The 25563-nt window shown below is 54.4% G+C and overlaps 1 protein-coding gene across 1 annotated transcript in view; it reads right to left on the bottom strand.

The window, feature by feature from the left end:
* Window positions 1-1132: 1132 nt before the first annotated feature.
* Window positions 1133-25563, bottom strand: part of KREMEN1 (kringle containing transmembrane protein 1) — a 36159-nt gene continuing 11728 nt past the window's right edge. The window contains exons 2-9 of the mRNA XM_074206248.1: window positions 23107-23269; window positions 19721-19812; window positions 11741-11865; window positions 10337-10490; window positions 6556-6888; window positions 5218-5376; window positions 4588-4672; window positions 1133-3697 (exon numbers count right to left, since the gene is read on the bottom strand). Of these exons, the coding sequence (XP_074062349.1) occupies window positions 3529-3697; window positions 4588-4672; window positions 5218-5376; window positions 6556-6888; window positions 10337-10490; window positions 11741-11865; window positions 19721-19812; window positions 23107-23269 (1280 nt within the window). The 3' untranslated portion in view covers window positions 1133-3528. The remainder of the gene's footprint in view (window positions 3698-4587; window positions 4673-5217; window positions 5377-6555; window positions 6889-10336; window positions 10491-11740; window positions 11866-19720; window positions 19813-23106; window positions 23270-25563) is intronic.

The raw sequence follows: 25563 nt of genomic DNA, 5'->3' as shown, positions 1-25563 counted from the left end.
GCAGTCCCTTGTCTCCTCTCTGACCCCCCCCCCCCCACAAAGGAACAGGAGAACAAGTCTTCTCTCTCTTTTCTGTGGAGGACCCCCCCCCCCAGCACAAGGCCCCCAGCTCTTTCCCAGACCAAACATCACCGCAAACATGGGCCCTGCCTGGGTCTGCAGACCCAAAGTCCAGGTTGGTGTGGAGCAGGGCAGACCCACAACTTGGCCTCCCTTTCCTTTGCCAGCCCAGACCCAAACACACACGCACACACATATAAACACCCCACACATACACCCCTTTGGCTATATGGATTCTCTTAAATGAGGGAATCCATTGTTGATGGGATTTGCTCTTCGCTGAGGAGCCGATGGCCAGGCTCAGGAATGCCAGTGGACCCCCAGGCTTGGGGCTGTCCATTAGGTCACATGGGGGTGCGGGGGGGTCACCGAGTGTTCACAAACCCAAAACCTCTGGTTGCTCCCTTTACATTAATAGGCAGGTGGGGCCCCGATTCCAGGTGGGGACCCCTCACAGCTCCAAGGGGTCACAGATACCATCTTATCTCTCCCCATTTTAGAGAGGACACTGAGGCTCAGGAAATGACCCGTCCAGAGCTGCACAAGCCATAGTAAGTGGCCAAGTCCGAATTTGAACTCAGGCCCTTTGCTCTTCCTGCTCACCGGTATGGGAATTTTTAAAGGAAGAATTGTTAACAGGCTTGCATACAGTAAGCACTTAATAAATGCTTGTTGCCTGGAACTTTGCGGGGCTTCGGTTTTGGAGGAGGGAGCTGGAGGTGAGGCTGGGGGAGTGCACCACCTGGTGCCAACCTGAGCCTTGGATGGCTCTTGGGGGGGGTCCTCCCTCCCTGGCCTAGAGGCCCACAAGCACAGGTAGCGTCTCTTCTTCTTTGTACCCCCAGCCCTCGCCTGCCAAGAGCACCTGGTGCCCCCAAGGACCTAGTCTCAACCCCGGGTCTGACTAGATCAACGGCCAAGGCCATCAGTGGCCTTCAGCGCCAGGCCAGTGGTGGCCACGGCGCTCAGGTGGGAATCATGGGAGCTCCCTGAGAGGCCACGGCCCATTCCCCCAGGGCCTCTGGAGATGGTGGCACCGGGGAAATGAAAGCATCTGGGGCTGCACTTGGTTTACAACAATGAGAACATTTATTTTCTGCGGACAGTAAAATAACATCTCTCTCTTTTCTGCAAAGTACCGGCACATTCCTTTTTCTTAAATAACAAAATTCCTAAAAATATATATTAAATTGTATACAGTGTGTCACACGTCACCTTCTAGCTTCAACTCCATGCTGCGGTTGGAGTTCCCCAGTTGCCTAGTAAAAGCCTATTTACAAATCAAGCTTTGTCTTCCAAAGATCAAAATCCAGATGGAGCAGAGGCTCCCTGGGGCACGCGGTCGTCACGGAGGCCTCCCTTTGGCAAGCGGGGAAAGGGCCCCTCTTTGGGACCCCCTCCGAACGAGGCCCAATTCTTCGGTGGCGGTTCTTGGTCGCGGAGGCCATCCTGCTTGGCAGGCGGATGGCCCCAGCTCAGGTGGGGAGAGGGGGGGAAGGAGAGAGATGCCCGGGCCCTCACATTCCCGAGGGGATGAGGAGAGCAGACACACAGAGAAGAGAAGCCAAGAGGAAATGATGGGCCCCGCTTCCAGCAGCCGCTACCAGGGCCGGGCGTGTGGGCACTGCCCAGACCGAGGGCTTGGCGAAAGTGGGGATGGGGGGTGAATGCTGCCATTCACCCAAGTGCTTCTTGTGACTAAGTGCAACAGCCCAGTCTACACCTGCAGACTGCGCCCACAACCCCACCCTGGGGAAACGAGGCCACCTGAGGGCCAATGTGCGCTTTAGAGCTCCCCTCCCCCACCTCCCCATATGGCAGGCTTCCCCCAGGGTGCCAGGTCCAGGGTGCCTCCCACCTCTCTGGACCTCATCTTCAGCCTTGTCCATCAAAGCTCCCCTCGTGGGCCTCGATGTTCAAGCCTCTTTCAGTCATCGTCCTGGAGGAGGCCGAGCCTTTTCTTGGATTCTGGTGCCCTCCGCCCCACCGTGGATGTTTTCTCAGGGGTGGGCTGGAGAGGACTGAAGGGACTCTGGCGTTTCCCAGCTCACTGCAGAACCCCGCTGGGAGGGCAGAGAGTTGGGGGGAGGGGTGTTCCCTGGATGGCCAGGCCAGGCTTTGGGCCTTTTCTCCGGCCTGCCTGGGGATCGGGGGTCAGGAAGGATCCTCCTCCAGGCTAGCTCCCTGGCTGCACCCAACTGCCCCGAGGGGTTGCAAGTGAATCCCAGGAGCACCAAGAATAGCTGGGGGGGGGGGCTGGGCCCGCCCGCAGGCCGCCCTCTCCAAAGACCCCCGCCACGGAGACGGCTCCTGCCTCACGCCCTGCCTTGCTGGGTCGGGCTGGGCCCCAGGGCCAGACAGAGCTGCCCGCCATGTCTGGCCACATCTCAGTGGGCCCTGAAGGCCAGGCCGGGGCCACGTGAGGAGTCTGGTGCCCGTGTCCTCGCCCCCGCCCCCTCGGCAGACGGAGCCAGCTGCTGTTGGGATGGGGCTCGCCAGGGAGTGGCTCGGGGTCTTTGGGGAGGTATGTGCCGAACCTAAAATACCACTGAGCGTGAAGGCACAAAAGGCCCCCTCAGACAGATGGCACGGTCAGACACCCACACGAGCCCAGGGACCCAGAGGCCAGTGGCCCACCCTCAGCTGCTGCTGTCCCGGGGGCTCTTCTTGAATGGCCTTGGAGCTTCTAAAATAGCGACAGTCACCATCCCCGGGCAGCTGGGCTCTCAGTCTCGGGGCCCAGGGCCAGAGTTCCATCCATGGGATGGAAGGGGTAGGGAGGTAGAGGGGAGATGACAGCACCCCCCCCCCAGAGCTTGGGGCAGCACCCCAGGAGCCTCTGCCATGCCCATGCCCATCCATGGCAGAGTCAGGTAGCTTTGGACCAGGTGCTCCTGGGAACACCCGCTCCTCAAGCTTACTTGAACAGCCAGCAGCCCAGGAAACCGAAGCCACACTGCCTGCTGCCAGGGTTGTGCCTGGGTGCCCGCTCCTGGCCCATGGCTGTCTCGAGTCAGAGGTCTTTCACATTCAACCATGAGCCCAGCAACCCCAGGAGGGTCCCACAGAGCTCCTCTTGGGCTACTGGGGGAGAAGGCATGGGGAGGACGGAGAGCTGGGACCCAGGCGGCCCAGGGGTGGGCGCTGAATTGGCTACACCTAATGCCAAGCCTTTCGAGAACCCCACATTTGATTAGTCCAGGGCAGGGTCAACCAAAGGCTCTCGTGGGCCAAGCCTGCCTCCAAATTCTTACCAGCCGGACAGCCAGACCAAGGGCTGGGCCCCCTCCCAGCCCACAGCTTCAGCACCAGCCTAAGGCCGCCTTTCCCTAGACCAGAGACCTGGGTGGGGGTGGGGGACCCAGCCCTCGACTGAGCACAGCTGTGGGTGAAGAGCTAGAGAACGACCAGGGCGGACAAACTCCAGGCCTTAGCCCGTTCTCCGGCCAACCAGGCCGATGAACCTCCTTAGTCCCCCACGAGGGGGTTCCGGTCATCCTGTTGGCTCTGGCTCTTCAGTTTCTTCTTGAAGATGGAAACTGAGGTGGAGGGCTTGTAGAAAATGCTCCAGATCTCCCCGGGGGGTCCAGGCTGGCGGCAGTCCCTCAGCTCCCCAGGGGCAGCTGCATGCTGGGGCCTGCGGAAGCACAGACATAGGTTTGCGGCGTCACCACCTTGCTCTCTGGGTCACTGAATCAGCGCTGGAGCCAAGGCCGTCCCGGCCCCCCAGGTCCCCCCCAAGCCACCTCGGAACAGGGAGCCCTGCAGAGACAGGGGCAGAGTGACTCGGGCAGGGGGAGGCCTCCCCGGACGTGTCAAGTCATGACTTCTTGGCAGAGGGCAGGAGAGTGAGCTTGGTAAACATTAATTAAGGACATTCTTCCAGAGACAAATGAAAAGTCTGGAGTGGAGAGGCTCCGGGGGGGTGGGGGGGGCCCTGCATGGCGGCCAGGGGAGGTTGGCACCGGAGGGAGGGGCAGAGGGAGAGACAGACTGTTTGAACAGGTGTTCGGCAGGGCCGTGGGACCGGAGGGCCCGGTGGTGGAGGGGCAGGGGGGCTGGAGGAGGGGGAGCGGCCAGCCCGCTCTTCTGAAGGCACACCCAGCCCCAAGGGGGCCTGGCACCACCCTGGATGCTGGATGCCTGAGCAAAGGAAACCTTTTTTCCCAAAGAATTTGACTTAGTGGCCAAGAGTTGGAAAGCATTAAGCCATCCAGGGGATGCTGCTCCCTTGTGGGGGGGTGCCAGGGTTAGGAGGGCAGCAAGGGGGCTGGCATCTGCTCCCACAGACAAGCCTTGGCCATGGTGCCATCAGCCCAGGAGGGGAGTGAACGGCTCCCTTTGCATCCTCAGAACGTTCTGATCTCGGATAAATTCTAGGCCCTTCCTCCCGTGAAATCTTATCCTGGGGAGGGGGCAGCTCTTGAGAGGGGTTCTCCCAGCTGTGTTCCTCAATGGGGACATTCTCACTGCGCTGCCCAGGGCTGGGGGGCCCCTCCCCGCACTGGCTGGGGGCCCCATACTCACTTGAATGTGACGTGCAGGAGGACCTTGGCTAAAATGGCTGTAACGGTGAGGATGAGAAGGCTGGCCAGGCCGTACACCGTCCACCCTGTGAAAGGCAGACAGCAGGGATCACCATCTGGGAGACCCCCTGCCTCTAGACCGGCTGTGAACCCCTCCGAGTCTCCCCTGCCCGCCTCCCAGGGCCAGAGCAGGGCAGCTGTGGCAGCACAGATGATGGGCGAGCCTTCTCAAATGTTCTGAGCTCTCGTTCCAGAGGGTCTCGGGGAATTAGGGAGCAGCTGCGGTTTGGGGGCTTCTGAATTCTAATCCTTGTCCCACCACTTGTTTGGGGGAGAGGGGACAGGCTTATGTCACAGGTGATCTGAGCAGCGACACAGTCAATGTCTCAATTTACAAATGGGTCAGCTGAGGCCTAGAGAGGAGCCGTGACCTGCCCAAGATCACTCAGCTATGAAAGGGCAAGCCTGGGCCTTGGTCTCAGGTCTCCTCTGGGGCAGAGAAATAATAACAAAGTGGCCCTTGCCCTGGAGGAACCCCTGACCCCAAGTCCGGGGGAGGCCCCAGGGGAGGCCCAGGCTGTGGCAGCCGGGCCAAGGAGGATGAGGGGAGCAAAGTGGGGATGGCGACTACCTGGGACTGCCCGGGGCGGGTGGCTGGGGCTGGTCGTGATGACGTAGAGGACCTTGGAGGCGCGGGCAGCGCTGATGCTGAGGTTGGCTTGCTCGGTGATCACCTCGGTGAGGGTCTGGTTGAGGGTGGGCTCCATCTGAGGCGTCTCCTCTTTGAGACCTGAAAAGCCAATGAAACATGGGAGGAGATTTTTGGTGTAAAGGGGGGATGCCACACCCCACACCCTCCAAGGTCAATAGAGACTCAAAGAGAGGTGGAGCTTCCTGGGCTACTGGGGACCCCAGAAGCCACCTGAGGTGACAGATCTTTTCCTGCCTTCTCCCCTCTGCTCCTACAGGCTTCCTGCCCAGAATCACCTAGCTGCTCCTCCAAAACAGCAAGAAGGTGCAGTGGGGAGAGCCCCGGGCCTGGAATCAGGAGGACCTGAGCTCAAATTCAGCCTCAGACAATTCCTAGCTATGCATCCCTGGGCACACTGCAAAAAAAAAAACACTTCCTGCCTCAGTTTCCTCCCCTGTAATGTGAGGACAAGAGCAGCACCTGAACCTCTCAGGGCTGTAGATCTCTACCAATGCTGGCTCAGTGGCAGCGGCAGTGTCCTAAGCTGGGAGGGAGCTTGGCCTTCTCTAGGAGCCCACGGTCCCTGTCATCTGCAGACTACCCCGAGGGTTGGGTCACCCTCAACAGTCTTTTCTAGAAGGTCAAAGGTCCTGTAGTCCAACTCAGGAGACTGATGCCCAGAGGAAGACAGTGGGGGATGGGGCTCCCTCGGGGGTGGGGGGAATACTGAGCCACACAGGCAGAGAGGCCTTGAAGTCTCCACAGTGGGTGTAAAGAAAAGAGGAAAGATTTCTGCTCTGGTGGAAGGTGCCTGGAGGCAGGGGGTGGACGGGATGACCTCCCAGGTGTGCCTCCAGACCTGACTCACCTGGAGGTGTCACAACAAAAGACAAGAATAAACCTTTCAAACAAGTGGGTAGTGGGAGCACCACTGGAGCAGGTGAAATATTTTTTCTCCTTACGGGAGAAATCAGAGCAAAGAGCATGGGGAGGAGAGGCTGGCTGGGTGGTGGGCAGAGCCCTCAGGGTCCATCCCGCCTGCCTTCTCTTGCCTCTGTGACCACAGACCAGTCATACGCCCTCCTGGAGCCACTCCTGTTTCCTCATCTGTCAAAAGAGAGTATTGGACTGGGCAGCTTTGAAGTCCCTCTCTCCCCCCACCCCCCAGGCTCTGGGTCTCTAGGGCGCCCATGATACAGTCACAAGAATGGAAATGGAAATGATGGGGGGGGGGGTTAGGATCTGCCTCCGGACTCTAGAGAACAGAGGACTTCTTACCTTGATATAAGACAGCAAATCCCTGGGCCTGGTTGATCCGATCAGAGAAAAAGTACAAAATGACAAAATCCAAGGAGATGTTAAAGGATGGAGGAGGGCGGCTCCGGCCGTTGAACCGCACCAGGACGCGATGCGTGTAGCCATCTATCAGTTCAACCATGTCCACTGAGTCTCTGATGTCAAAAAGGGTGAAGTTGAAGAGGATGTGGGAAGCCCCAGGGACACGAATGGTCCAGTAACAGACCCGTCCGGTGGCATACATGTCAGGAAAGTCGGGAGAGTAGATCACTGAAGATGTGGCGGTGTAGTTGCCTCCACAGGCTCCGATGAGTGCTGCCCGAGAGGAGACAGAGGAGGTTGGAGGTGGTGGGGGCAGGAGGGCTTTGGCCACACAAGTGGTCCCTGACATCACACTGTCCTTTGAACTACCTAACAAAGGCATCCTTCCAAAAATTGGGGGAACCTCCCCTAAACCTCCTGTGCCTCTACTCTTCAGCTACCACCAAAGAAACTAGTGTCCCTCCCCACCATTCCCCTGTTACAGCCCCCTCCCCACCACTGAGAGGCAAGCTTCTGGAGGGCAAAATACAGTCATGTTTGTTTGGATTGACATCTCTAGTGTCTGGCATGAAATAATAATCCCTTAAATGCTTATTCAACCATCCATCCTTCCTTTCTTTCATCTCTATTATCTAACAGCCACCTATCAGCTATTCATGCATTATCTATCCATCTATCATATATTCATCCACCCATCTATCCACCTACCCATCCATCCATCCATCTTCTATCCACCCACCCATCCAATCATCTATCACCCATCCATCCATCCATCCATCCATCCATCCATCCATCCATCTTAGTTCAGTTCCCATAAATCTCTTGTGCTCAGCAAATCTCCTGTCCCCAGTTGAATATGAATAGAAGTAAATCTTAGAATCATGAATCCTAGATTCTAAATCCTAAAATCCTAGGACCATGCATATACACGTAAGATGAATGAGTTTCTGTGGGATAATATAATCATTTCCCTACTATTCCCTGGGTCCTCTGGCAAGGTACTTGTGGGCCAGGCCTTGCTTGAGCCAGTGATGTTTCAATGTGTTTGTCCTTCATTCTCGAACAAGACCGAAACATCAGGGAAGTAATGCCATGACAAGCACATGAAGTGGATTTGAGTGGGGGAGGCTGTGCTAAGTCCCCAGCCTCACTTTCTCCTCCAGAGTCATCTGGTCCAGTGGTCAGATAGGAATCAGGAAGACTGGAGGTGGCCCTGGATGGGAGGCAGTCAGGGTGAAGTGACTTGCCTGAGGTCACACAGCTAGCCAGTGTCTGAGGTTGGATCTGATCTCCTGACCTCCTGACTCCAAGGCCAGTGCTCTGTCCAGTGTGCCATCTAGCTGCCTTTGAGCCAGTGAACCCTGTCCTCCGATGGTGGAGGCTGGGATGGGGTCTACTTGGCTCCTCCTCTGGCCTGGGTTGGCCCTGCTCTGCTCTACGTTCTCAGTCTGTCTAAAGGGAATGACATCCAGTGTGGAACAGAGAACTTGCACTAGGAGCCTGAGGTCTCCGGGTTCAAATGCTGCCTCTGCCACTCCTGGCTGTGCAGCTTCTCGGACGCTCTGGTTCCTCTGGTGTCTGGCTGTCCTGAGAGCCCAACGGGGTGGGGGTGGGGGGCTGCCCAAGCGTGCGCTAACATCACAAGCTCTTTCCAAATGAAAGGGATAATAATAATGAGGATGAAACCACGAACTAAGAAGTAAGCTAGCGTAAGTGGACACTCTGAAGTTTCTAAAGCAGAAGAAGTGGACAGAGAGCTCGAGCCCACAGTCAGGAAGACCCGGTCTCAATCCAGCCCCAGACCCAGCTGGGCAAGACCCTCCCCTTCTCTCAGCTACAAACTGGAGATAATAAGAGGCCCCCTCCAGGATTGTGGTGAGGATCACATGGGTCACGTGCCTGCGCAGTGCCCCACTGCGCCCACTGGCTGCCTCAGGGTGCTGAGCTCAGCAGCATTTGAACTCTTCACCCTGGGGTCCCAAGCCCTGGCTGTGCCCATAACCTATATATCCTCTTATCTGAGAACCATCGGGTGACATCAGCCTGCCACGATCATCAAGAATCTGTGATAATGCAATGGAAATTTGAAACTAGAGCCTCTTCTTGGAAGGGGAGATGGGTCTGGAGAGCATCCTTGCCGGCTACCTGAGGAGAGCCAAGTGGCATCTTCCTGGGCTTTGGCAGCTGCTTGATTTCTCTCAGGCCCTCATTGATAGGAGCCCATCTGGCTTTTCTGGGGCCCAGGAGCCCCAGCAGCCCCATGGGGCCCACTTGATCTGCCAGCATCCGGCTTGTACAGGGCAAGGAAGTGTCCGAGCCAGGAGAGCCCGAGGGGTCTGGCAGCTAGCCCAGGAGCAGGGTCCTCAGAGCCAGTACCCACTTGCCTCCAGGGGTCCTGGCCCTCTGCAGTCTTACAGGGAGCTTTGCCCTTGACAGAGATTCTCAAAGATCCAGCAGCCAAAGCTTCCAGAGGTAGAAGAGGTAGAAGAGAGCAAGTTACCATCTTTATCTCTGAGAAGTTTCTCCCCAGCTTCACTAGGCCGGGCCACAGCGAGGGAAGCTCCTCCCAGGACCAAAGAACAGCCGTTATTAGAGTGAGGAGAGCCGGGGTGGGGGGGGGGATGCTAAGGGAGTGCCCTCTGCCCTCTCCTGTGCCCAGGCCTTGGCAAGGATGGCTCACCAGAGGAGGGAGCCCGGATCCAACAAGCTAGAATGAGGAGACAGACAGTCTGACCAGGCCAAAGGTCATCCAGCACTTGAGTGCAAATGATCTACTTCCCAAGTCCAGGACGGGGAGGCAGGACACACGTATTCCACAGGCAACACGGCAACCAAAGACCACAGGAGAGCTGGGGGGCACCAGCCCTGCCGGGTCCTCACTGGGTTCCCCAGAACTGTGGAATCATGTTCAGTTTTGCCCCCCCGCAGGCTATAGTGGCTGCCTGTGGTCTCTAGGGGTAAACAGAAATTCCTCTGTCTGTCCCCCAGCCAATGAATCCTCTAGCATGAAGCCCCACGACAGGCTGTCTGGCTAAGAGGAGTCTGGAGTTGACTGAATTCCTGCAGGGCCAGGGAGTTTCCCTGCCTCTCCTGCGTGATCTCCCTTCTGCTCACCCGCTCCCTGGCCCTTGAAATGCAGAAAAAGACTCATGGGGTTGGAGGGGGGACCTCGAAGACCGTCTCCTCCAACCCATCCCTGCTCCGGCCCGACAAGGGGCAGCTAGCCTTGGCCTTCCAGGGAGCAGAGACCGGCCATCGGTTAATGGTCCTTGGCAGCGACTGCCCTGACCTGTCCTTCACCAATTCTCACCTCCCACCTGGCATGCCTCCTCCACAGGCCAGCCCTCTCCAGCTGGTCAACATCCTTCAAACTATCCACAAACACTTAGGAAGGGACCAGGAGGTCTTGTCCTCGAGCAGCTGACCTCCCCTCAGATACAAAATTGATGCGAGAGCATCTATCAGCAGGGCATGGGCAGATGATTGTGGGGGGGGTGTCTGGACTCTGCTCTGAGGTGAGGAGAAGGTGCAGCCCAGGTCATGGGTGGATGCAGGGCTTGTGAAGGGAGCAGGTGGAAAGAGCTGGGGAGGTCCATGAGGGACAGAGATGCTCTGGAAGATGCTGGGGTGAGGCCGAGGCCCGGGGGCTCCCAGGAATCCTCCCCCCCCATGTCTGTGCCATGCAGAACTTCTTGGTCATCCCTGGACTCTGGATACTCACTGTCAAAGAGGATGATCCGTCCGTCCCCGCCACACAGCTGGGTGTGGTCCCCAAAGCAGACGCTGTTACATTCAGTGCTGGCTGTTTCCCCGTACTTCCAGTAATCGGGATTATTACCACAGAAACAAGCGTAACCAGATTCCATCCCAGCAAACTGTGGTGAGAGAAACAGAGGCACCAAGACTGGCGAGGGCTGAGCCCAGCCCCAGGCCCTGGGCTGAGTCTGCCTCCCCCCCACCAGCCAAAGACCCACACTCCAGGGGGCCCAGGGAGAAGGGATTTTCCTAAGGTTCCCCAAGGAGTGGGCATCCAAGGCTCTCATGTTATAGCTGGAGATCACCCAGGGAGTCCAAGAGAGGGCAGGGCTCAACCCCAGAGCTCTTAACTGGGCTCTGACTATCTCCTTGGGTATTCTCCGTGTGGGGACTAAGGGTGAATGGATGTCTGGGCAGGTGCCATCTGGGGATCTTCAGAAATGAGCAGAGGGCACACTGCCTCCTCAGAAGGCTGCCCCGGGGTCAGGGGTCTTTCTGGGGTCAGACCCAAGGCTAGTCAAGGTTGCATTGTGCTGCCCCCTCTCCAGCAAATGCTTCCCCCCAGGATCCCAGGCCTGCACCACAGTCTTCACTGCTGTGGCAGCCCCTGGAGCACCCCCCCCCACTGGACACTGGGCTAGGCACACACAACTGGAGGCTTGGGCAGGGGAGAATGTGTCATGGCACCCCACATTTCAGGGGCCCATTTTAGCAGGTCCAAAGGACCTTAAAACGATGTCATCTGAGGACCAATAGAGGGGGCTGGGGGGAGCCACAATCCCAGTTGTCACATATCTAGAAGGGCTGACATAGGTTGAAGGGATCAGAGTTACTCTCTGTGGTCTTGAAAGAGAGAAACAAAGGGAGAAACTTAGAGGGAGGAGGATTTCAGGAGCCCAAACCTCCCAACAGAGAGAGCCGTCCAAAAAAGAAGCAGACTGTCTTATGAGACAGCGAGCTCCCTGTCCTGAGGGGTGTTCAAGCAGAGGTGGGGAGGGCTCTTGCTAGACTCTGAGGCCTCTCTTGGCTCTGACCCACTTGACAGAGTCACAAAGGAGGAGGGGGAGGATGGTGAGTCCATCTCAAAGCCATGGGTTCAAGTCCCATCTCTGAGGTGCATGGGGTCATTTGATCCTGGGCAAGTCACTGGCCCTCCTGATGGCCCAGGTGACTAACTCCCCAAGGCTGAGCCTGGGTCTGTTTCCCTAGGCCAATGAGAGCACAGGCCCACTCCCCAGGACCCTGGGGAAGTTCATGAAAACAATTAGAAATCCACTGAATCTGAGAAGAGCTGTTTAGCCAAGGACTCAGGCATCTCTGGAAGGTTCTAACGTGACCAAGGCTCTGCCGCGAGCAGAGATGCGCTTACTTTGAATTTCTGACTCCGACAGAAACTGATGCAATTCTGAATGGTCAGCTTGTTGGACGTTTTACTGGTCCCAGTCAGAGGAGGGGGGTTCCCGTGGTCTCTGAAGCAGCCAAGATTTCCAGGCACTGAAGGAAAAGAAGGGAAAGAGTCATGTTTGGGCTCGAAGGAACTTTAGGATAAAGATCAAGGAGAGTGGACCCAGAAAGAACTATAGAATAGAACCATGGCATGTTGGAGATGTGCTGGACCTTGGGACACAGCACAGGAGATGTCAGAGATGGGGGGCTTGAGAACCTAGAATAGGAAATGTTAGGCAGAAGTGGGAGGGGTATTAAAATCACCAAATCCAACCCCTCATTTTACAGACACTTAGAGGGGAGATGAAGCACCCAAGGCCCACAGGCAGACAGAGGTCCTTCACTGGCCCCAGTGGATGGGGCAACAGAATCTCACCTCCCACCCAACTCCCACAAACATGAAGCTGGTCCCTGCAGTCTGCCCTGAATGGAAATGAGTGATAAATGAAGAATCTTTAAAATGGAGAGTCAGAGGAAACGAAGGAGAAAACCACAAGTGATGAGAACAGTCACAGAAGGAGTTGTGAATATGGCCCAGGAGCATCATCTCCACTTCCCCAGCTTTGTCTCCATGAGCCCCTCAAACAATACCAGTCTGGGGGTCCAAGCTTTGGGTGCACCTCCTGACTGAGGGCAGCTGGAAGGCAGGGTGTCAGGTGCCAGCCTCCAGGGACAATCACACACCTTTCCTAAGGAGGTCTAACATGAGCTGGGGATGAGGAGATGCTTCACGGGGGCTCCCTGAAACACCTGCAGTGAGTCCCAGAGTGTGATAGTGAGGAGAGACCAGCTCATCTAAGCTCCACTTTACAGGGGAGGAAACTGAGGCCCAGAAAGGTCACAAGGTCACTGCAGAGGCCACCTCATCCTCCCCCCATATTCTGTAACGGAGAAGCTGAGGCCCAGAGGAGGAAGGGGTTTGTCCAAAACCAGACCTCTCATCACTGCGTCATGGTCTCTTAAGGGAAACTGAGGTTATTCAGGTGATAATTAGCAGCGTTAAGACTTGATCTCAGTCCCCCAGACACCAGGGCTCCTTCCCTCTAGTACCACTGAGCCCTCCCAAAGACAGGAGGTGGTCCTAATAGGACCTGGGGCAGGGGCCTCCTTCAGGACCTCTCACCAGAGTGGCGTTTAGCCTCTCCAGAAGTGAGGGGCTCCCCAGAAGTGTTGAGGGCTTCATTTCTGTGTCTCTTACTGGGGAATGAAACCCCCAGGGGTGTAGAGGGAATATGCAGCAGATCAGACACTTGACCCCCCAGGGTTTGCTTTCTCGGAGGAGCCCCAGCTGGTCCTCTTCCCTTTTTGTCTCCCCAGTCACTCCCCTCCTCAGTGAGGCCTGGTCTCCAGATCAGTCAGAACTTAGAGCAGCCCAGTTCCCAAGCTACCCAAGTGGTTCATCAGATGCTGTTCTTCTCCATCTAAGCTCATCCTGGAGGATGAGACCCAATTTCCCAGAATCATCTCTGGCAGAGGGCAAAGGGAAGTGGAGGAGGGGGAGAGAGAGCCAGCCTTCTCCCTCCTATCCATCACGGCTCACCCATGGCCAAACACCTGGATGACCACCAGAGCAGGCAGGAGCCAAACTCCCTCCCACACACATCTTGAGTAGGGGTCATGTAACTCAGGGTTCCTCAGGAAGCAGAGCTTTAGTCTGCAAATGGGGGGATTCAGGCCACTAAAAGATCCAAACAAGGGTAGCGTGGTTGTGGAAAGAACAGTGGATGGGAAGTCAAGAGGACGTGGGTGTGGATCCTGGTGGCTGTGGCCACCAGACCCCCAGGTGGCTCCCCTTCCTTTTTCAGTGAGCTCAGTCCTTGGCTCTTTTCACCTTCTGGAGGACTTCAAACTGAGTCTCCCTCAAACACTTGAGCCACTCAGTTCCCCTCCCATGACTCACTCCCCCCTCCAGCTTAGCCTCACACAAAGATGGTCATAACCTTTCATAGCCCTGATCTTGTCCACACACGCAACTCTTCCATGTTGGAGAATTCTGAAATCCCCTTCTCCCGTCCTAAGCTATTGGTCACCTCTCCCTTTGCCTTCTCTTCCATGAGCTTCTTCTTCATCCACACCATGACCTCCAATCCCTTGACCACTTGGTTCTCTTCCAGGTCACATCCCTCAGACTGGCCTCTCTCTCTTCTTCTCCCCATCTTGATTGGAGAAAAGATGGTGACTACACTCCCAGGCTGGATGAATGGATCCAGGTCTTCAGACCTTCCTAGAGAGGGTTAATCTAACTCAACTTGAGAAGGATATTTGTTTTCAAATCCTTGTTTCTTCCAAGGCTGGTTGAAGATTTCCATGGCTTCATCAGGCATTCTCTCTCTTTGGTTTTAATTTTTAAAATATCACCTCAAACTACAAATGATTTTTTGGTAGAACCAAGACTCTCAAAACCCATAGAAGCTAAGCAAGGACACCGTGCCCAGCAAATATCTTGGAAGGAAGTAGTTGATACAGAGAATTACTGGAGGAGGGAGAGGAAGGAAGGGAAGAAGGAAAGAAGGAAAGGAAAAAGGGAAGGAAGGAAGGAAGGAAGGAAGGAAGGAAGGAAGGAAGGAAGGAAGAAAGTAAGAAAGAAAGAAAGAAAGAAAGAAAGGAAGGAAGGAAGGAAGGAAAAGAGAAGGAAGAAAGAAGAGAGAAACAGTCTGTACTATCTCAGATAATATCCTTCTCTTCAAATCTGACCAAATACTTGCCCCATCCCAAATGAAATTAAATTTACCTCAGTTTACTGAATTGCAATTCAAAGTTTTACTTTAAAATTTCAAAGCATTGCTAGTTCTTCTAAAAGGTGTGCACCATGGGGAAGGCCCCTTCACGATGGTCGTCTGCAGATGACGTGGAGAAGGAAGAGAGATCCTCACAGCTGTCCTCTCATCCAAGAGGGACCAGGTGTGTGCTGCTTGGCCCCACTCCTAGGAGAGACTGGAGGAGTAGGGGCAGACTGGAGTTGGATGACAGGAGACCCTTCCTCACAATGGTGACTTGCTCCCCTCCTGAAGGCCCCCAAAAGAGGAGCGGGCTGTGGAGAAGATCAGGGTCATGGGGCTTAGTTGGAGCAGATGGTTCTTGAGGTAGCTGCCAACTTGGTGACTTCCTTCTTCTTGCCAAAGGAGGCCTTCAGAAGGACAGAGACTCAGTCAGGTCCCGGAGGCTACAGCAAGGCTGAAATCAAGCTGGAGGCTGCTGGAAGGAGGCAGTTGATCCACTGGGAGTCCTCAGAGGAGGCCACAAGGAGGGGGCCCTGTCACAGAAGCAGTTGGTAAAGACCCTTGGATGGTCTGGGGGAGAAGTTTCAGGGGGACATTAGGGCTGCCTTCAGTACCTGAAGGTATATCCTCTGAAAAGAGCTTTAGTTTGGCTCAAGAGGGAAAAACCAGGAGCGGGGCAATGAAGAGGGAGGTGAAGGGGGGCAAATAGGGGCTCGAAAAGCTTTTGAAAGATCAGAAATCTTCCTTCTTTCCTTATCAGTTCCCTTCTCCAGGTCTCTGGCAGATATTTCTTCCCAATGTCCCTCTCTCTGCCCAGCCAGCCTCCTGGGGTTCATAGGATCGCCACATCCTGGATCCAGAGCTAGGAGGGACCTTGGAGTATTGGGAGAACACAGTGAAACAAAGCATGTGAAAGGGCTTTACTGGTATCAGGAGCCAACAGAAAGCAGTCTGGAGCAAGGCATCACCAGGAAGACATAAATAATGCTGCTAGGGGATGTTCTGAGCCCCGACCCCCACACCGGAGGCTCCAAAAGAGGCTCCCGTGCCTCAGCGTGAAGCGGCCTTTGAGGGACGGCAGCCAGATATGCCAGGACTCTTGGGCAAAGCTGCTATGCAGAATTTCACGCTGCCTTTTCCTGGAGTACACTTTCCCAGCTGGCAACAGCTGGCCCAGGACCCCCACAGAGGCAGCTCAGGGTTTCCTCACGGCCATCCCACTGGACAGGGAATGCTTCCTGGATACCATCACAGTCTGCTCTACTCAGGGGCTTGGGATTGGCTGAAACCACAAAAGAAAAGAAAACGGCCTTCCACCAACACTGAGAGCTGCAGACCTTCTGTCGCCAGGCAGTTAAGCCGCGTCTTTCACAATTCCCAAAAGGAGTCTGTGATACCCGGACACAGTCAACCAGAACAGGATGAAAATACTGCAGGTGCCTCCCAACTCTGAAGCCATGGAGGTGGGGAAGGAGTGGGGGGGGGGACGAGGAGGGAGATGTGGCCAAGAGCCACATCTGGACTCGATGGCTCCTGAACAGAGCTGTCCCCGAAACGGTCACCCCGGGGATAGCCGGGCTCCAGAAGAACTAGAGGATGATGGGGTCCATCTGCCCCAAGAAGATGTGTATGAGGCACATGATTCAGTCTTGGTTTTTTTCACCTGTAAAATGGGTTTGGGGGGTGGCTAGGTGGCGCAGTGAATAGAGCATCAGCCTTGGAGTCAGGAGTACCTGGGTTCAAATCCAACCTCAGACACTTAATAATGACCTAGCTGTGTGGCCTTGGGCAAGCCACTTAACCCCATTGACTTGAAAAATCTAAAAAAATAAAAATAAAAAAAAAATAAAATGGGTTTGGGGTATCCAGGTGATTTCTAAGGTTCCCTCTGGCACCCCTATTCTGCTCACAGCACACATTCTACCCAGAATATTCTTCTGCCTTATTTTTGGCCTGTCTAAATCTTGCCTATCCCATCTGACCCCACTTCAAGGGGTTTTCCTGATATTCTCATCGTCCCCAGTCTGCAAGCCTAAGCGCACACCTCTGTGATGATTTCTATCCATGCCCTTAATAAAGGCAGGGACTATGTTCTCATTCTTTTCTGTTTGTAACATGGCACTAAAACCAGGACCCTGTACATGGGTATGATCTAAATAGATGGATACAGGGCTCATTCTATTTGGGACCCAACCTATCATCTCACTCATCTGTGCTCTTGACTAAGAGATAAATCACCATCATAACTGCCATCATCACCACCACCATCACCATCATTATTACCATCATTATCACCACCACCATCATCAACATCATCATTGTTGTTGCCATCATCACCATCACCCATCGTCATTGTCACCATCATCACCATCCCCATCACCACCACCACCACTATCATCATCATCGTCATCACCATCATCACCATCACCCATCATCACTGTCACCACCACCACCACCATCATCACCCATCGTCACTGTCACTATCATCATCACAACCGTGATCCCTGGGGTTTATCGAGCACTTCCTGACTTTCAAAGTACTTTATAATCATCCTTTCTTTAACCCTTCACAGAGCTCTGGAAAGAAGGCAAAGTTAGATTTATCCCCATTTTAGAGAGAAGGAAATGGACTCCAAGGGATATGACTTGTCTAAGATCACGTGGCAGATCAGAAAGAGCTAGGATTCTCAGCTGCCTTTCCCTGACTCTGAACACAGCCCTTGCCCCCCCACCCCGAATCGACTCTGGCAGCTGTAAGTTCTCAATGGGCTCCTCCTTAAGGACTCTGGTTCTGGCAGCCAAACTGATCAACTGTTCGACCATCTGATCCCAAGGAGGAAGTCCATCTGGGATCAAAGATGAGGCAAGGGACATGATCAGTTGAATGAAAAGATGGACTTCAGTCGGAGGTGGGGGGATTATTTAGGAAAATGATAACTCCTTATCCATAAATGGGGCAAACTTGGCCTAAGAGAGTCAGGTTGTGCTCTGGGCAATTAGAAGGGCTCTGGCCAGACCAGAGGCACAGAGAGGGTCTCTGCTGGGTTCATCAACAGCTAAGAGCCCCAAACCTCCAAGGGAACACTAGACTCTACTGTGCAAATGATAGCAAACCCACCTACAAACCCCAGAAGAGTTGTGTGCTGGGACCTGGTGAGGGTCACTGTGGGGGATCCTGAAAAATGAGAAAGCACTCAAACACTGCTGAGCTTTCCTCTTCGGGACGGTGGCAGAACTGAAAGGGCACAATTTGGGCAGCTCGGCCCTTCTGGGATGGCTGGATGAGGCTCCAGATGCCAAACCCCTCTTCCCTGCCCCAGACTCTGAAGGCACTAAAAGGCTATCTTTGTGCGGAACAAATGGACTGAGGACAATTTGTTCTCCTCTCATTCCTTTTGAAACAATGAGTGCCAAGAGATATGTTTTCCATTTTTAAAACTTGACTAAGAGCCTGAGGAAAAGGGCTCCTCCCTGACAGCTCTCTCAGCTCTGTGAATGAGTGATGATGCACAGGTGGGAAGAGGACCACTGCCAGGCACCAACAGAGGGGGGGAATCTTGGACACTGGGGGGCATGAGGGTGTGGTCTGCATCGGATCAAGGGGGAAGTCCAGCCCCCTCCCCTCTGGGCACCAGAGCTAAAAGTACCATTCCAGCTGCCCGGTCCTGTCTGACTGTCCAGACACCTGGGCATCAGAACCTGGTCAATCGTGTCCCTTTGCCTCCTCGTTCACGGGAGAACTTTCAGAAATATGTGGGGAATTTCAACCTTGTATATGTTGCCTACCATGCATGTAAATGCAGATCTGGGTCTGGAAGAATGGGAGGAGCAGAAGTGAGCGCACAGCTAAGTGAACAAGTCAAAATGAGCATCATGTGACAGATGCTCGGGCTGTGGTGGGTGAGGGGGGGCTCCTTCCTGGGTGGAGAGGCGGAAGTGCCTCATCCTTTGGGAGGGTGTGGATGGAGGCACCCATCTCTCTGCCAGAGCCTAAGGCACAAGATGTTCAAGAGACAAGAAGTCACAGAGTCAAGGGTCCTTGAGCTGGGAGGGACTTTAAGAGGTCACACCCTCCAGATGAGAAAACAGCACAGAGAGGAAAGTTCATTTGTCCAGGGAAATCCAAGGCAGTAAGTCTTCCAAACCAACAACTCTGCACTAAGGAACATGAAAAGGAACCCAAGATCCTCCAAAGGTGGAATGACAAAACTTAGAAAGTAGATGTGCACCAGGTGTCACCAGGTTTGGGCCTGGATTTTCACTCTCCAGACAATTTTTCAATCACTAGACTTTGGGAGGGCATCAGAGACAGTCTGGCTTCTAGGCCTGAGACTAGCCAGAGCCACGTCAGAAACCAAATCCTCAGCACCGTGGTTCTGAGAGCCTTCAGTTACTTTATCTGCCTAGATGAGCCCTATTTCCCTTCCCTGTGCTCTGGGTGATTAGAAGGGCTCTGGCCAGACCAGTGGCACAGAGAGGGTCTCCGCCGGGTTCATCAACAATCAACAGCTAAGAGTCAGTAATGCCCAGAACAAGGGAGAGGCCATGGAAGAAACCCTGGCTTGGAGCTAACACTTCCTTCAGATATGGTTGAATGGGATCTTTGGCATATCAAGTTCTATTTCAGAGTCCGTTTAACCCCCTCATCAGGTCATTAGTCCCCTCATGAATGTTATTGGCCCTTTTTTTGGATGAGAAAATTAAATTCAGAGATGAGGCCACTAGCCCATGATCACCCGGTTGTCATGCGTGGGGAGGGGCCTGAGCTCCTGCCCCCGACTCTAAGGCTGGGGTCCCATCCATCCTCAGCTGGCCGAGAGCCTCTTCAGCAGATGAGTCAGAGTCCAGAGCACCTTGTGGATAGGACCGTCTACTAGGAGTGTGAGCTGCCAACTGAGCTGGCAGTGGAACGCCCACACCAGTGACAGCACAGGCCCCAAGTTAACAATCCAACAGTTGTTTTTTGTTCCCAAGAAGGACAAAGAAAAGAAACTTAATAGTTGAGATGCATGTTGAATACGTTATCAAGATGGTCAATGCTGGAATGGGCCTGGGTGGGAACTGTGGAAATCTCTAGGATTTTAAGAAAGCGGCCCCTGGGGTGGGGGGCTGACAATTTCCCATTGACATCTAGCACACAGCCCCCCAGTTCACTCCCCATGGGTGATGGCACCCTGGCTTACTCTGGCAAGTTGGGATCTCACAGTATTTCCAGTAGACGCCATCCTCGTGCTCGGCCACATAGCACCAGGGACTCACATCTCCATCAGGGTTCCTGTCGGGAAGACACAAAATCCCATTTCAGGCCTGTCAGTAAACTTCTGGCATCGCTCCCTGTGCCTCCTCATTCCAGACACCTCCCCTTGCTGCTGGTCCCCCCTCAGATCAGGAGCTATGGCATCTAAGCCTATGGAGGACCATCTGGGAAGAAGCTGGGAAAGGAGGGAATGTGTCCGCACAATTCCAGAGTCACAACCCAGTCCTCGGGAAGGGGATTGGATGGTTAGCTGGTACCACAGCCTACAGTTGGAAAGGGCCATCCCAGGATGAGGGCAGTCCTCTGCCCCAAGCAGACCATGGTGGGGAGGGGGGGGCGCTGTTGTGTTCAGTTATAAGAACCACATCTTGGGAAGGTCGCTGACAAGTGAGAATGTGCCTAAGGGGGGCTTAGGGGGAAAAGTCAGAGGCGATGCCATCCTAGCAAGGGCTGAAGCACTAGGAAGGCTTGTCCTAGAGAAGAAGGGAGCAAGTGTGGAGGAAGACAAGGGTCAGTCTGTCAGAAGACATGGAAGGATTAAGACCCTCACATCACTTCCTGGGACTGAGGAACAGATGACCTAGAAGCTGGGCCTCAGTGTCCTTCTCTGTAACATGGGAGGCATGACCCAGATGGCCTCCAAGGCCCCTCCCAGGTCTGCTGCCTGGATCTTCCATGGCCAGAAGTGTCCCCAAATGGAAGGAGATGCCAGAGAGAGAGAGAGAAAGGCCCCATCTCTGCCAGCCTTTAAGTGGAGGGCCACCAGGGACGGGGAAAGGATGGTCTCCTCAGGGTTGGCTGAGCTGGTCTCTGAGGCTCCTTGCAGGTCTGAAGCTTGGTCCCTCAGGAAGGGGGGGACCAGCCCAGGAGGTCCCCCCACCGTGGGGCACTCAGGTCAGGGCTTCACAGGGACAAATCCTCAGGGATACTGCATCAACTCAGCTCTGATTTCTTTCCATTCAAAGTTTTGTTTCATTTTTTTCCTTCAAAGTAACCAGAAACTATGGTTAGGAATGTGAGAGTATGCCGGAAACTGGTAGGGGCTGTGGGGGTTCTCCTTTATCCAGGCCTAGAACACTGGAAACCTGACTCTCTGGTGAAGCCGGAAATGGGAACCAAGACCCTAGGCCTGGAGCCTCCCAGCAGCCCCCAGCAGTCTGAGAGGGCTAAGCCTATTGTGGGTCCAGGCTCAGGAAGATAAGCCTTCTTACAGGACAATGGGCTCCTTGATGGCTGGGCCCGAGGTGGGGGCCCTGGCTGGCCTTGCCCATCCGGCTGCCCTGCTTCTCCCTCTGATACTGAGACCTCTGGGAGGTAAATGGGCTCCTATCTTCCTCCATCTCTCTCAGACATCTCCAACTGAACAGGTCTAAGCCAGTGCCGAAGATAAACAGGGTGTTGGGTGTCTCTGGCACCCTGAGTCACCAGCCGGAGCCATGCTCAGGTTCCGCCCCTTTCAGTTAAGGGCTTTGCTGGACTACATTCCTCAATGAAGCCCCCGGAGACAGGGACACCAGCAGAGGACCCTGACTTCTCCCTCCTGAGGGGGGGTGGCTCAGATCCCACCTGTTCTGCTGGGAGGATAACTGTGGGCGGCTCCCACTTTATCTGAAGTGGGAACTTGTAATTCAGGTCTGACCCCTGGGGCCTCACCATTCACCAGAGATTCTGGCCCGGCTTGCTGGGAGGTAGGGGTTGAATTGGTCCCTCACTGTGTTCTGTATAGGGGATCCTGATCAAGGGGTCTCAGCCTCCCTCCAAGCTGCTCACTGCTTGCTTAGGAAACATCAGGTAGGGGCGGCTAGGTGGCGCAGTGGATAAAGCACCCGCCCTGGAGTCAGGAGTACCTGGGTTCAGGTCCAGTCTCAGACACTTAATAATGACCTAGCTGCGTGGCTTTAGGCAAGCCACTTAACCCCATTTGCCTTGCAAAACAAAACGAAACAAAAACAAAACAAAAAAAAAGGAAACATCAGGTTAAAAGAACTGTCTGGTGGATATTCAGATTTCCTTTCCAGACAGATGAAAGCAGAAAACTGGAGAAGACCCATCTGGAGAGCAAGCCATTCTCTAATAAAGGAAATCAGAGGAAACTGGGATTGAAGGCAGGACTCGGATCCTCACAGCCACTCCCCCCGTCTGGCCTCTGGCAGAGGATGGAGTCCAGGGTGCGGTGGCCTTTAGGGAGGGCACCAGGGAGGACCTGTTCAGAGAGAGGCCCTAGCTCCCCAAATGTGGGCGAGAAGCCCCACAGGGAGGTGGGGGCCAGTCTAGAGTTGGCTAGCCAAGCTGGGCAACCCAGGGGCTTCAGGGGCCCCAGGAGGCCCAGCAGTCACTGCCTCTCACTACCAACAGCCCGGGAAGTGTTGCTTTTGCACCTGTTCTAATAATTAAATGCTATAAATTCCTGAGCCATGAATCAAGTTTCCAGGGCCTCATGCACAAGCATCTCAAGAGCAGGGTGAGTGTGCACAGCCCCTTCAGTCCCAGGGAGCCGGCCCCACCAATGGGCAGACACGTCCGGTCCGAGCAGGTCCAACAGCTGCGCCTGGGCCATCCTGAGCAGCCTCTCCTAGGACAGAGCGGCCCCGTGGCTAGGGGTGGCCTCGGGTCCGTTTTACAGATGGACAAGGGAACTCAACCTCGGGGTCACAGGGCTTGCCATGGTGCCAGAAAGAGGATTTGAACCCAAGCAGGTCTTCCTGACCCCCCCACCCCCGCACATATCTGCCAGCATCTTGGCTTATGTGGGCCAACCACCTTTGTGGAAGGGATAAAAAAAAAACCAGTCACAGAAAGGGTAGTGATCAGACACAAGCAAGGGGTGTGGCTACCCATGCCAGCCTTCAGGAAGATGGACAAGTGGGCAAAGATGGCGGGAAGGTCAAGCTAATAAGATGAGGTGAGAAGAGGGCAAGGAGTCCCTGGGGGTCCCAGAGTTCCATTAGGATGAGCCCCTTGTATCCCAGAGCTGGATTATAGGGCTTGGCCAAAGCTAGCTGGGGAGGAGGGCAGAGCTAGGAGAGGAACTGAGGCCCACATCCCATGCTTTTCTCACCATACCAAGGGGCAATTATTCCATGATGCTTTTTCTGATCCCCTGAACTGACTGGCCCTCCCTCCCCAACTCCCTGGTCCAGAGCTCCTTTGTGTGTGCTCCATCTTTGCTGTAGAGATTTTCCCATGCCCTGGCTGTCTCTCCCATAGGAAGATGAGATCATGGCAAGTAGGGAACGCTTCTTTGTGCACTTGGATCCTCAATGTCCACCCGCTGAGGAAGAGAAGGCTTTCCGTGACCCAGAGACCTCTCACCTGCAGTAGTTGTGGTCTCCCAGGCCCCCCTCTCCATGAGGGTACTTCAGAGTGTTGTAGGGGTGCTGGAAGGTCTCATTCCAGAAGAGGCAGACCTTCCCTCCGTGCAGCGCCGTCCAGTTCTGCCTGCCCCTGTAGTCGACTCCATTTGTTGTGAAACATTCTAGAAGGAAGAAGAAACAAGAGGTTGATCCTCGGACAAGCCTTCTTGTGCCATTGCTTGGCTGGTTCTGAAGGACTGGGAGCCCATGACCAGTGGTGGCATCTTGCCGCAGGTGTCTGGGCAGCACCTGGGACAGAAGGGATGCTCACCTAAGAAGCCAACTCAGTGGTGACGGAGAGGGAGTCAGGGGCTGGAATGTGGCGGGGTCCTTGAAACGAACCAGGAAAGCCTGAGCTGGGAAGAGTTGGCGATAGAGGCTCCTCTGGAATTCTGGGTACTTGGAGGGGGTCCTGGCTCTTGCCAGCATCTTTGTGTAGTAACTAAAACCAGGTCTCCCAGCTGTAGTTCGGCCCTCCTCCCCTCCAAGCCGGAGAGGCAGCACCGACACTTGGATTTAATCAGCCCCTCACATCCAGAAGGGTTTCGGAATCCCAATCACACAAGGAGGGGAATGATTCAAATTCTCTGGTAATAAGTAACAGTTCTCCCTACAGTGTTGGGGATGGAAGTGCAGGGAGACGGGATAAACAGGAGGGAAGGGCTGGCCAGGGCCCTCCCTCAGCCCCTATTCCCAAGCCTCTATTCTGTAAATGGCCTTGGAGCATCAGTCCCTGGGAGGCCCGCGCTGATCAAAACAGCACGGCATGGCAGGTGACACCACCTGTGGCAAATCGGAATGGGGAAGGATGAAAACTGAGGCCAACGGCTCCTGTCCCTTCATGTGGTGAATCCAGAAGGGTTTGTGACAGATAGCCAAAAACCAGTCACAAATACATTGGCTAAAATGGCAGGTTCTCTTCAAAGCCTCCAAGAACCGGCCAGTTCTGGCCTCGGTCCTCGGTCTCCTTTCTTTTCTGACCTTTGCCTTCCCTCTCTGACTCCTGGCACTAAAGACCAGAAACCAACTGAGCTTCCTTTCTGGGGCCACATGCTTGCTCCAACTCCAACCCCATGGGTCAGCTTCTTCTGGAATCCTTTCTTGGAACATTTAGATCATTCAACCATGTTTGTTGAGAGAGTCCCCACTAAATCCCCACAGATTATGCTTTGACTGGAATCACCAATTCTCTGGGTCAGAAGAATAAGCTGGCTGCCCTGACCAATCCAAGATAGGTTGTCACAACATTCACACAGTGCCCACCTCCAGTGGGCTGGCTTCACACTGGAATGGAAGTGGGGGCAAGGGGGAGGCCTTCAAAGGCAAACTGGAGAGTTGGCTGGTACTTGAAGGAGCTCTTGGCTGGGAGATCAGTTCCTAGCCCTTGACTTTTGGTGCCCCTGGACAAGTCACCACCCTTCTCTAGGCCTCAGTACCCTCATCAGCAAACTGCTCTGTCCACTGGGACTCTCCACTACCTATCACTAATTTCTTTCTAGTTTTGATTCTAAGAATATCAGACCAAATGTTGCCATTCACCATTTTCTTATAACTGCCAACCGTTTATGGAAAATAAACCTGAGTAAGTCTTGTGAGTTCTGGCAACGTAAGGGATGCCTGGTCTTGGTGGGTCCTGGGACCGTGAGTCTTCCTCTTCTTACAGCATCAGGAGGTCACCTCCTCTGAGAAGGGAGCCACCCAGCTCCCAGGGTTTCACCAAAGGGTCCCTGGAGGAGTGGAGATCTTCTATGCCAAGGTCAATCAATCATAAATACAGTGATACAAATATAGTCCCTGGCCTCAGGGAGCACAGGTCACCAAAAGCAGCCCTCAGCCTCTTCTTCCCATGTGCAGAACGGGAACACTGGTGGCCTCTCTGGGGTCTAAGAAGTGACTCACTTTCTCCTCCCCATTTCTCACCTTGCTTCTCTCTCCTCTGAGGATTCAGCAGGTGGAACATTCTAGCAGAAACCTAGGATCTACCTTGTGGAAGTTCTGAGGCCCTTCCTGGTTAGGCAGCCAAATACCAGCAGCATCATCCTGAGCCACTGGCTGGTGATCCACCTGCCACCCTTCTTACAGATTCCGGATAAACAATGGTAATGTGTAAGACCCATCCTTCAATGCTCCAAGTCTCTCAAGCCAGGCTTGGAGCACTCCTTTCAAAATTGGAAATGAGTGGGAGCTCTTAGGAAATGGAAGTCACCGTGGGCCTCCCCGCTCTTCTCTACTTGACCCTGTCTCTCTCTGTGGGTCCAATAGGACTGGACAGGAGTTACAAGGAACAACCTATCCACGAGGGGCTTCTGAGGTAAGAGCTAAAACAAAGTTCCCCTCTGGGCAGAATCTACTATAGCCACATTTAATAGGGGAAAAATGGGAAGCCACCCAGAAGCAAACAGCAGGTCCCCTGGCA

Source organism: Macrotis lagotis, chromosome X, assembly GCF_037893015.1.
Source record: "Macrotis lagotis isolate mMagLag1 chromosome X, bilby.v1.9.chrom.fasta, whole genome shotgun sequence".
In the NCBI taxonomy this organism is placed as follows: domain Eukaryota; kingdom Metazoa; phylum Chordata; class Mammalia; order Peramelemorphia; family Peramelidae; genus Macrotis; species Macrotis lagotis.
Note: the sequence above shows the minus strand (reverse complement) of the source record. Positions and strands in the feature narration are given on the sequence as shown.